Source organism: Chiloscyllium plagiosum, unplaced genomic scaffold, assembly GCF_037043375.1.
Source record: "Chiloscyllium plagiosum isolate Xiang-an unplaced genomic scaffold, Cpla_swu_hap1 HiC_scaffold_11, whole genome shotgun sequence".
Classification (NCBI taxonomy): domain Eukaryota; kingdom Metazoa; phylum Chordata; class Chondrichthyes; order Orectolobiformes; family Hemiscylliidae; genus Chiloscyllium; species Chiloscyllium plagiosum.
Window position 1 is genome coordinate 53294396 of NW_028270149.1, and position 12078 is coordinate 53306473.

Consider the following 12078-nt stretch of genomic DNA (forward strand, 5'->3'; position numbering starts at 1 on the left):
TATAGCTAAAATACCTCATACCAGACAACATCCTGGTAATCCTTTTCTGTACCCTCTCCAAAGCATCCACATCCTTCTGGTAGTGTGGCGACCAGAACTATATGCAATATAGCAATAATTTCATGAGGTCAATGATGTCCATAAGGTTACAGAATGTGTTGGAGCACAATTCTGCTGCTGTTGATGGCCCACAATGCCGTATGGTTCCCAGTCTTGCGTTGCTAGATCTGTTTGAAGTCGGTCACATTTAGCATGGTTACGGTGCCACACAAAACATATAACATGTGATGGCATTACTTTACCTCCACAAGGACTGTGTGGTGGTCACTCTTACTATCATGGTCAGATGCATCTGCAGCCAACAGATTTGTAAGGTTGAGGTCAAGTACATTTTTCCTTCTTGTTGGTTCCCTCAACATCTGTTGCAGACCCAGTTGAACAGCAATTTCCTTTAGGACCTGACCAGCTGGATGGTCATGCTCCTGCTGAGTCAGTCTTGGTGGTGAACCTTGGTATACCCCAAACAGAGCACATTTTGTGCCCTTGCCATCTTCAGTGCTTCCACCAAGTGTTGTTCAGCATGGAGGAGTACTGATTCATCAGCTGAGGGAGGATGGTATGTGGTAATCAGCAGGATCTTTCCTTGCCCATGTTTAACCTGAATCCATTCATTGGGGCCAGAATCAATGTTGAGGACTCCCAGGGCAACTCCCTCTTGACTGTATACAACTATGGGTCTACCCTTGCTGGGTCTGTCCTGCTGGTGGGACTGGACATATCCAGGGCTGGTGGTGGTGGTAAATGGGGTATCATCTGTAAGGTATGATTCAGTAAGTATAAATTGTGTCCGGCTGTTGCTTGACCTGTCTGTGAGAAAGCTCTTCCAATTTTGGTACTAGCTCCCAGATGTTAGTGAGGAGGACTTTGCAGGGTTAATAGGGCTGTTTCTGCCACTGCCTTTTCAGGTCATTAGGTTGATGGCAAATGGTCCGTTCGGTTTAATTTCTTTGTTGAGACTTTGTAGCGATTGATACAACTGATTGGTTCACTTTGCCATATCAGAGGGCAGTTGAGAATCACTCACATTGCTAAAAATCACACAACACCAGGTTATAGTCCAACAGGTTTAATTGGAAGCACACTAGCTTTTGGAGCGACACCCCTTCATCAGGTGATTGAATATACAATCACCTGGTGAAGGAGCGTCGCTCCGAAAGCTAGTGTGCTTCCAATTAAACCTGTTGGACTATAACCTGGTGTTGTGTGATTTTTAACGTTGTACACCCCAGTCCAACACCGGCATCTACAAATCATGCTCACATTGCTGTTCCTCTTGAGTCACATAGAGGCCAGATCAGGTGAGATAGGTGCAGGAAAGATGTTTCCTTTGTCTAACATAATCAGGATCTCAGAATAAAGGATTGACCACTTGGGATTGAAATTAGAAGATAATTATTTTCTGAAAGGGTGTTCAATCTTTCGAAGTCTCTTATCCACAGGGCAGGACAGGCTTAATAATTTAATATCTTTTAGACTGACATTGTATCCTTGTTGCATATTTAAAAGAAATGTGAGTGGGAGCAGGAAAGTGGTGAAGTTCAATTGTGAAATTATTGAATGATGGAATGTGCTGCAAGAGATGATTGGGCCACTCCTAAAACTACATGCATGCGTGAGATGTTGCCTTTAATAGGGGAGCAGGAAAGACTTTGTAAAACTTTATATATCATGAGTATTTTTCTATCTAACGTTATGGGCATAAATTATTCAGCCACTATGGTTAATATCAATTATAAAAATGGGATAGCAAACAGAAACAAGCACAAGAGATGAAAGGAGCTGAGAATGTTAGAAAAATACAATTTAGTAAAGTGTTAGTGACCAATCAGAAAATAAATGAGAAATTTATTGAGAATCAACAGCAAATGGTTGACTTTACTTATTACTCGCATGAGGAATTTGCTTTTGTTTTTTCTGCTCTTCTCCCTTTTTCTTTGGAAAGTTAACAGAACTGAAGGCAATACGACAAACTCATGATGTTCATCACTGTTAATGATAGATGATGAAGAATGAGGAAACTCTTGGGTTTTTCACTGCTGTTTTCCCCTGTTATGCTTTTATCGTTGGTAATTTTATAGGACATACTAAAATAGTTATCAGTAAAGTACTCTAGGCAAGATTTTATCTTTGACATTAGAATGGTAACCTGCTGGACAAATTGCCTAATTTGCATATCACAAAGTCCAACGGATTTATATCACTGGGTCTGATGACAAATCTGTTCCAGCAAGTAATGACCACACTTGAAAATTAACTTCACCTATTTCAAGATGGTAATGAGAAACATATGTTGAATTGTTCACTGTTGTTTATAGGTTGTATTGGTATTTTAAATGACTTTATGGGTATCATTTACTCAACCATCTTGTTAATATTGAATTATAAAGTTGAAATAGGTCAGGTGAATTGGCCATGCTAAATTGTCCGTAGTGTTAGGTAAGGGGTAAATGTAGGGGTATGGGTGGTTTGCGCTTCGGCGGGTCGGTGTGGACTTGTTGGGCCGAAGGGCCTGTTTCCACACTGTAAGTAATCTAATCTAATCTAATCTAATGGGCGGCACGGTGGCACAGTGGTTAGCACTGCTGCCTCACAGCGCCAGAGACCCGGGTTCAATTCCCGCCTCAGGCGACTGACTGTGTGGAGTTTGCACATTCTCCCCGTGTCTGCGTGGGTTTCCTCCGGGTGCTCCGGTTTCCTCCCACAGTCCAAAGATGTGCAGGTCAGGTGAATTGGCCATGCTAAATTGCCCATAGTGTTAGGTAAGGGGTAAAGGTAGGGGTATGGGTGGGTTGCGCTTCGGCGGGGCAGTGTGGACTTGTTGGGCCGAAGGGCCTGTTTCCACACTGTAAGTAATCTAATCTAATCTAATCTAATCTAATGTAAACCACATAAAAAGACATATGAGTTTTAGAAAGCTACAGTCCATGAAACAAAACGATTGTCAAACAGGAAACTAAGAATCAGTTTGTGAAGAAGCGACAACAAATGTTATAATTTTATTTGTTTCTTTGAGTAATTTGTATTGTTATTTCTGTCATCCTTTCCACTTCAACGCATACTGGTGATGGGTTTGTGGTTATCCATACATTACTCATGTAACACATACCACAGAGAGTCAGGCACTTACTGAGGTGGATATCTTAATTAACATTTAACTGTATACAATAATATGACATTTCAGATTTACCTGTGCAGTCATAGCTATATGATTACATTAGTTACAATTATATTACATTTAGCTCAAACAGGCATCAATACTGGGACTACAAATGATGATGAAAATATTGAATATACTATGATCAAGTTTGCAGATGACACAAAAACAGGTATGGAAGCAAGTAGTGAGCATAGCACAAGGAATCTCCATGAAGTGGTCAGTCACCAGAATGTAGTTGTATCCTTGGACATGAAAAATATCAGTTGCAATCTTGCACTCTGGCTCCGGAGGAATGTGACATGGAACAACTTACTTGATCAGTTGCTTGACATCATAATTGATGCCAGGCCAAAAAACTGATTTATACGCTAATCTGTTGTTTTCTTTTACCTTTATGACCTTTATGTATATAGTTCAGCATGTATTGGCATACAGCTTGCCACTCTGACCACTTGGTTGCCTTCAAAGATTACATTCCTATAGAGTCATAGTCCACCTCTGAATGACCAGAAAGAGCATGTTTGCTTGGGGTTAGAGTGATAGAGTTGTAGTTTGTTTCTATGGCACAGGAAAAGGCCTTCAACCCATTGTATCTGTGCGTCGTCAAATATACATCTATTCTATCCCAGCTGCCTGCATTTGGCCTGTAGCATTATGTGCCCTATATTCAAGTGTTCACTTAAATATTACTTGAAGGCACCCACCTCTACACCATTTTAGTTAGTGAATTCCAGGTCCACAACCCCCCAGGTGAAATCTTTTTCTTCAAATCACTGCTAAATGCTTGCTGTCTTCCTTAAAACTGTGCACCTCATTATTGACCTTTCTATCAGGATTACGTTTCTCCCTACCTAACCTGTTTATGTCCCTCAGACCTTCAAACACCCTCAGCCTTCTCTGCACTAAAAAAAAATTTGCACCCCATCTAGTCCCTCTTCAAAGCTGAATTGCTCCAGCCAAGGCAAATTTCCTCTACGCCCTTTCCAGTGTAATCACATCCTTTCTACTGTACTCAGAACTGCAATCAGTACTCCAGCTGTTGCCTAACTAACATCATATACAGCTTCATCATAATCTCCTTGCTTTTCTGTTTAATTCCTTGACTCATAAAGGTAAGTATCCCACATCTTGACCACTTTATCTATCTATCCTGCTGCCTGATCTATGGACATGCACATTAAGGTTTTCTTTACTTCCTCGATTTCTACTGTTCAATGTATACTCTCTTGTATTGTTGACCCTCCCACAATGTTTCATCTCTCACTTTTCAGGATTAAATTTAATCTATTTTTTAAAACGTTACTTGTGGGATGTGGCCGTCACTGGCTAGCCCACATTTATTGCCCATCCCTAGTTGCCCTTGTGAAGATGAAGGTGAGCTGCCTTCTTGAACTGCTGCGATCAGTAGGCCCACAACATTCTTAGGAATTCTAGTGACAATGAAGGAATGACGGTGTATTTTCAAGGCAGGATGATGAGAGGGTTAGAGGAGAACTTGTTGGAGGTGGTGTTCCTACATATCTGCTGCCCTTTCTATTATAGAGGAAGTCGCCATGTGTTTAGAAGGTACAGGCTAAAGATCTTTGGTGAATTTCTGTCGTGCATCTTGTGGATGTTACAAATGCTATTGCTGAGCATTAGTGCGGAATGACTGAACATCTATGAATGTGATGCCAATCAGCTGGGCTGCTTTATTGCGTATGTTATCAAGTTTAGGTCATTGGCAATTGGACCATTGTCAGTCCTAAGCAATGACAGGATGTAATGCCACATTGGCACATTGCGCATTATAGGAAGGTAGCACTCCCTTAGAAAGGGTTCTAAGATGGTGTAGAACTATAGACAAGGAGCCTCTGTAAATTGATTCTTGAAGTTGCAGTTATTATGATAGTGAATCAGGCAGTTGGTAGTGTAACGTGGCTATGCATTTACAAATATGAACTTTGATTTGCTATGAATTCTTACCCAGGACATCTAGGTGCCTTCTGAAGCTTTTTCTTTTCTCTCCCCCTAACTGTACTGAGAAGGGCTATTCATGACTGATTCATTTGGTGCACAGCAGGGCCTTAATAATAGCACCAGCGGTGAAAATCCAAGCAATTCCTGGCATTGGTAAGTACTTTGGCATGATAGCATGAGAGCATTGCCACAGAGACATGGTGCACAGTCCATGGAAATTTGTCTGAGATAACTACTTGAACTCACGAAAGGAAACCCTCTATGAAACTCCCTGAAATTGACATTTAGTTGACTTTTGAAAAATGCAGTTCATAAACACAACCTTGGTCAATCTCATGGATTTTCTCAAATTCCATTCTTGTTGATAATAATCACCTTCTTTAATAATTTCTGATTCTTCCTTCTCAATGGTCACACATATTGATGCTACCAAGTAGCACCAGTCTGTCAAGGTCTCCTTATCAATATGTCTTCCACAAACTGTTCAATACTCTTGAAATCTCCTCAGCAAGATTTCTTGAGTTGTCAATTTCATTAAGCTTTTAACTGAAATGTTACTACTTTAGCAGATTAAACATTGAGGCCAGTCTGAAGCAAGTGTGAGAGATTGAATAGCTTGTGTTAAATCATTCCTTGAATCTGAGTTGAATCCACCACAGGTACACTGAATTATTTAAAAGAAAAACATAATGAGCTTAAGTGTGTTAATGTGATTAATAAAGCATGTCAAAAGTTTTAGATTTGAATGCTAACTATGTTCACTCAAGTATATTTGCATGATTTTCATGCAGCAGCACATTCTATTATTGAAGAGCTGTCCAATGATATAAGTAAATCTCGTGAAGAATACTAAATAGGTATCTTCACATAGAAGGCTCATATCTTAGAGTGATAGTGTTCACATTCTTCAGTATAGTCTCACTTTCAGCCACTGGCAATAATTATCATTATTAACCTCACTAATCATCATGACATGGATCTGAAACAATAATCCAGAATTAGCCAATACATAGGATTGTAGGCTTAGGCCTCAACATTGGTTGCTGCACAATAACATCCTTCTGCAACTTAACCCACTGCAGCCATTGATTATAGTGTTTGAGCAGTCGATTCATCTGTACAGTGGTGATTAGTAGAATCAAGCATTCTGTCCCTCACTGAGCAGCAAGGGCTACCTCAGAAAGCCGTCAGCCAACTGATTGAGCAACACCTCTGGAGTCCCAGCAATGCCAATAGTTGGAGGATAAAGTAAGTCGCAAAAGGCCTGTGACTCATATTGAAATCTGGTGAGACCCCCACTGATACAATTTCCAGGAGCTTTAATGGAATAAAATTTCTACTAGTTAGCAGGTAACCTGTTGCCAACTTCACTGAAATCAAATAATTACTGTAGTTCCTATCATGGGATGTATATCTTTCTCTTGAATGCTGCTGGCTATCAGGGATTAGCTGCTCATTTACACACCAGTCAGCTCCACTGGGATCAGTAGCCCCTGGTGGTGTTGTACTGACATCAGAGATGGATCATCTGGATAGGGAGGGAGGTGGGAGTGGGGATGGGAATGGGAATTATTGTTTTGAAAATCTTCTCCATCATTGATCTTAAGATGACTGGCCAGTATTACTTGCAGGCTTTCTTTCTATACCCTGCAATTCTTTAGTCGTTGTTTTCAGGGGAATTGGAAATTATGGTCAGTGTCTCTGTAATTTCCATCTTTACTGTCCTTTACTGTTCTTGGATGCATTTCATTTAGTTCTTATGATTTAATAATTTTAAGTGGAACCAAACTATCCAATACATCTTCTTTGTTAATTATTTCATGCGTACTGATTAAAGACTTAGTAGCCATCTAGGTTTGTTCAATACATTCGCATAAGTTGTACGATCCTTTGATATTTTACTTATAAATTCTGTGCCCAATTTATTCTCTCTCACTAGCTGCTTGAGGAAGGAGCAGGAGCTCTAAAAACTTACAGTTTCAAGTAAACCTGCCGGAGTCAGGTGATATTTGACTTTGTCCATTGATAGAAGGGATGTAGATGTCAGTGACAGGGATGGCTACCTGTGACACCGCACAGGTTCTGCAGATAGGCATAAAGTGTCCCAATCAAAATGCTGCAATAAAACTCAACACAGTTCAGGTAGAATACTGAGGTTTATAGTGAGTTGAGGCCATTAGGTGGTCCTGAACTGGTGATTTAAGGGACTCACTAGGCTACTTAGCTGTCACCAAAGCTGTCAGTCCTGGATTTAAGTCCAAGGTTGGGAAGAAAGCTGTTGGGATTGCCTAACACAATGCTGCTGGATTTTTTTTAGCCCTCCTGCCTGAAACCTCGCTCTGGATATCTGCATTAATTCAATCCTTTTAGCGCCAGAACCAGGATGGAGTTCAGGGTGCAGGTCTGGTACTGGGGTCAGGAAGAGAGGATTTAAGAATATGAGAAGCTTGGGGAGGTGGGGTTTGGGATTGCAAAGGTTGGTGATTGTGATAGATAGGCCAGGAGGGACAAGATTGTGGGTGATGGCGGTGGTGGTTGGTGGGGTGTTGGCCAAATTGGAAAAGAGGATCCCGAGAGAAGCACCTCTTCATCTCCCCGCCAAGGCTTGAGTTGGACAACCAGTCAGGCCTTCCCCTTTCTTGACATTAATAAAGAAGACATATTAGACAATTTGGTTCCATTTAAACAGTGGTTAACACTGTTACCTCACAGCGCCAGAGACCCGGGTTCAATTCCCGCCTCAGGCAACTGTCTGAGTGGAGTTTGCACGTTCTCCCCATGTCTGCGTGGGTTTCCTCCTGGTACTCTGGTTTCCTCCCACGGTCAAAAAATGTGTAAGTTAGGTGAATTGGACATACTTAAATTGCCCTTAGTGTTAGGTGAAGGGGTAAATGTAGGGGAATGGGTCTGCGTGGGTTGCTCTTCGGAGGGTCAGTGTGGACTTGTTGGGCCGAAGGGCCTGTTTCCACACTGTAAATAATGTAATGTAATCTAAAAAAAATTGATAAATCATGAGAACCAAATAAAATGCATTCAAGAAAAGAGAGATGAATGAGTGCAGCCTCAGGGCCCCCTTTCCCAATGCTGCCTCTATACTAGAACTATTCATCTATTGCCATTCCACCACCTTTTCATTATAGGCCTCTGGATTTTTGCTGTCCAGGTAATGATGAAATTCTCTTTTGAAAGCCACAGTTAAATGCCTCTCCTTCATCCACAGGCAAGGCATTCCAGATCCTAATCACTGGCAGTGCATAAAGCTTTTGTTAAGGTTGGTTAAACATAACTTCCCATAACAAATCCATATTGGCTTTCCTTACTTAACTCACATTGGCACAAGTAAAGTTGACTTGAGTTATTGTGTTGAAAATCTTCTCTATCACTGGTCTTAAACTGACTGGCCAATATTACTTGCAGGCTTTCTTTGTATACCGTGCAATACTTTAGTCTTTGTTTTCAGGGGAATTGGAAATTATGGCCAGTGTCTTTGTAATTTCCATCTTTACTGTCCTTTACTGCTCTTGGATGCATTTCATCTAGTTCTTATGATTTAACAATTTTAAGTGGAACTAAATTATCTAATACATTTTCTTTGTTAATTATTTTGTTAAATAATAACTGTGGCTGTTTCACTAAATCACTCCATTTCAAGTATTTATCCAATCACCTTCTGATAATTATTATTCAGTCTGCTTCTACCACCCTTTCAGGAAAAGTTACAATTACATTCAAATGTCTAAATGATCTCCATTTCTCATTGTGACTAGCATGTAGTAGGCAGCGATTCAAAAGCGCAGCTTACCAATGCCAACCAAGAGCAGTTAGGGACAAGCAATAAATGGCTAGCCAGCCAGAAATATCCACATTCCATGAGTGAATAAAAAAAACTTCTCCCTTGCTCTGGACAGATGCAAAGTACAGGTAAAATTTCTCAAAACTGGTTGTTTAGAAACCTGAGTTGTCTAAAAATCAGACATTTTCAGAATGTACTATGAAACATTTTGATAAAATATTTTCTCAATCAAAATGAAACTGTACAAACAATTTGGCTGAACGCTGCATGACATCAGATTTGTTATCTATTTTCTGTTGCTCACTGTTCTGTTCTCCATGTTCTGAGTGACGCTTGGCCCCGCCTGATCTGGATTGACCTGAACCACTCACTTTCAGTTAATAACTGCAGCTAAGTACACAGAAAAGAAATACAAACTTATTGCTGTTAATGATAGAATTGTTTGGAATAATATTTATTAACATAACCGTCACAAACAGACAATGAAAGAATGTACAAATAATTTCCTTCATACAAGACTTATAATACAAAAGCATCAAATATTACTTCACCATATCTTCATCACTATTTCCTTCACTTTCGACCAGGGTTTATAACATTTGGTACTCAAGCGGTTTTGGCAAAATCCCACATGTGATTAAGACCAAAGGCACATCCAAAGAAATAATAACTGTGGCTGTTTCCCGAAATCAGTCCGTTTCAAGTATTTATCCAATCTCCTTCAGATAATTATTATTCAATCTGCTTCCACCACATTTTCAGGAAAAATTACAATTACATTCAGGTAACAAAACATTCCAATAAGAAGGTATTAACACCAGCGGCTAAATATACAGAAAATTATTAGAAATCATTATACAATTTTAGCATAATATAATTAGGTGGAATTAAATTGCTTGCCCTTTTGAAATAAATTTTGACTAATTTCAAATGAGCAGGTTAGGGTAAAATACCAAAATGATGACAAAAATGTAATATGAAACAACTCCTCAATAATTTCTAGCTAATTTCTAATTAGGAATCTTTATTTGTGTTTAATGTTTTCCAACAAAATTTATTTTCCAATATTTTTATGTATTAACAGATAAAAGATTTGTTGAACACATTGCAACTGTATCCTAATTTACGTCTATTAAATTGATGAAAACAACTAGCAATTATGATCAAGGATCATCCCTAAAATGTTGACCTTCTTTTCAATTTCACGTATCACCGTGTTCTGTTTTTACGCCAAATTCACAGAATAGGCAGGTTTCCTTTTATGTTCTACTATTTATATTATCTTTTTATTAAAACCAGTTTTGCCAAAAATATAATTGTGTGTTGCGATAATGGAAAGGACAGACCACAATTAGATTATAATTAATTGAAAATATTCAACTTCCACCATCATTATGACTGGAAGGCTAATGTCATGGAGGTAGATTGAGGCTTACTGAGATATACAAACTATTGTTTCAACATGTATGTCACCATAAATAATGTGGTGCTCAACTTCAATTCCCCACATCGGAACGAAACATGATCACGAATGTGAGCTATACAGGCATGATACTAATAGTTACTAAGATCTATTTCTAAGTGAAGATGCATATCTTGATGATAACACTTATTTATATAAATATATTTTTATGACTTTTACTTTATATATAAAACATGGTAGAAATAGTGAATTATGACTATTCACTGTTTATAGGATTGTCACCCGCCAACCAGCTTCATATCAGGTCTTTTTAAAACAACAATATAAAATGTTACTTGGATAAGGAGAACTAATAACTACAAAAGTACAAAAATTTCCAATCTCCCATATTCCTTTTAATGAAAGGAAAATTCTAGTTATTATTGCATTAGACCCACTGCTACATATATTAAACATAATGGGAAATTATCCACATGTAACACATTGTGAATATTATTGCTTGTACTCTATGACTTTATGCTGGTGCTGCACATATCTTTGTTGTATGCTGGTTCTAAAACATTCTGTCAGTGGGAGTTTGCCATTAGTCAAGCTTGTTCTTCACTTGTTCAAAAATCTGCATCACTCTTACTGCTGGAACACATCCTTCTCTTAGGATTGTGATTCCTTCTGAAGAAAGTAATTTTTTTTTGTTAGAAACAGAATAATCATACCCAAAACCCATAACAATTACTACTGAAGTAGCAATTACTTTAGGAAGCATTCATTACAGAGTTATTGAAAACTCCATATTAAAACCAACAATATCTTTAAAAAAAGACTTGGTCATGTGTAAAGCTTGATGCTCAGCTTATATTAGTTAATGGATAAAATTAATTAATAATTGCATTTCTGTGATGGACCTGTGGCTTGTCAAGTTAAGCTATATCAGGCTGACTGGCAGAAGTACTGACCTGTACTTATAATAACAAAATAATCTTAAAAAATTGCTTAGCACGAGATGTGACAGCTATATATGAAACTGACTGAACTGTAAAGCCATCATATATTTCAACTACCACATTGTAAACATATCAGAACCAAAATGTGATTTAAAGAAATAAATATGTATGTAAAACTTAGTGTGTAAACTACTGTGGATTTTCTCAGATACAATCAGTTTAAACAGCAGATGAAAGAATATATAACTAAAAATCTGGATACCTTCATCAATCTTAGTACAGTTGATGACAGTGGAGGCAATCAATTCATTAGAGTTTCCGTCACATAAAACAGCATCAATTTTGTGCCCCAGGCGTCTATTGATAAAATGATAATGTAAAACATTGAAAAATGCATTTACCAAGAAATAAAACAACAAATAATTCCATGGCAATATTTGAATACATACGAGATAACCATGTCATGGTGGATGCTGTCAGGCTCCCCACTCGGATTGGCTGATGTAATGGCTAATGGTCCAGTCATGTTCACGAGATGAGCTGTCACAGTGTGGTCAGGAACACGGATCATGATGCTCTCCTTGGTACCAACATGGTCAAATGCAGCACCAATACCTTTAAAAAAGGATAAAATCTGATTTCTCAGATACTATTCTCATTTACATTCTTATTCATGAGCTGATGTAAACTGGCTATTTGAATAAGGATGAACACATATTTCAAAATGCTCTACTACTTGTGATGC

The 12078-nt window shown here is 38.6% G+C and overlaps 1 protein-coding gene across 4 annotated transcripts in view; it reads right to left on the reverse strand.

Moving 5' to 3' along the window:
- Positions 1-9399: 9399 nt before the first annotated feature.
- The window catches only part of LOC122557210 (uncharacterized), a 28160-nt gene continuing 25481 nt past the window's right edge, over positions 9400-12078 (reverse strand). For 3 of the 4 annotated variants that reach the window (XM_087992056.1, XM_087992058.1, XM_043704655.2), the window contains exons 9-11: positions 11783-11948; positions 11596-11690; positions 9400-11061 (exon numbers count right to left, since the gene is read on the reverse strand). In XM_087992056.1, the coding sequence (XP_087848182.1) occupies positions 10976-11061; positions 11596-11690; positions 11783-11948 (347 nt within the window). In that variant the 3' untranslated portion in view covers positions 9400-10975. The remainder of the gene's footprint in view (positions 11062-11595; positions 11691-11782; positions 11949-12078) is intronic. The other variant, XM_087992059.1, reaches the window with a different exon arrangement.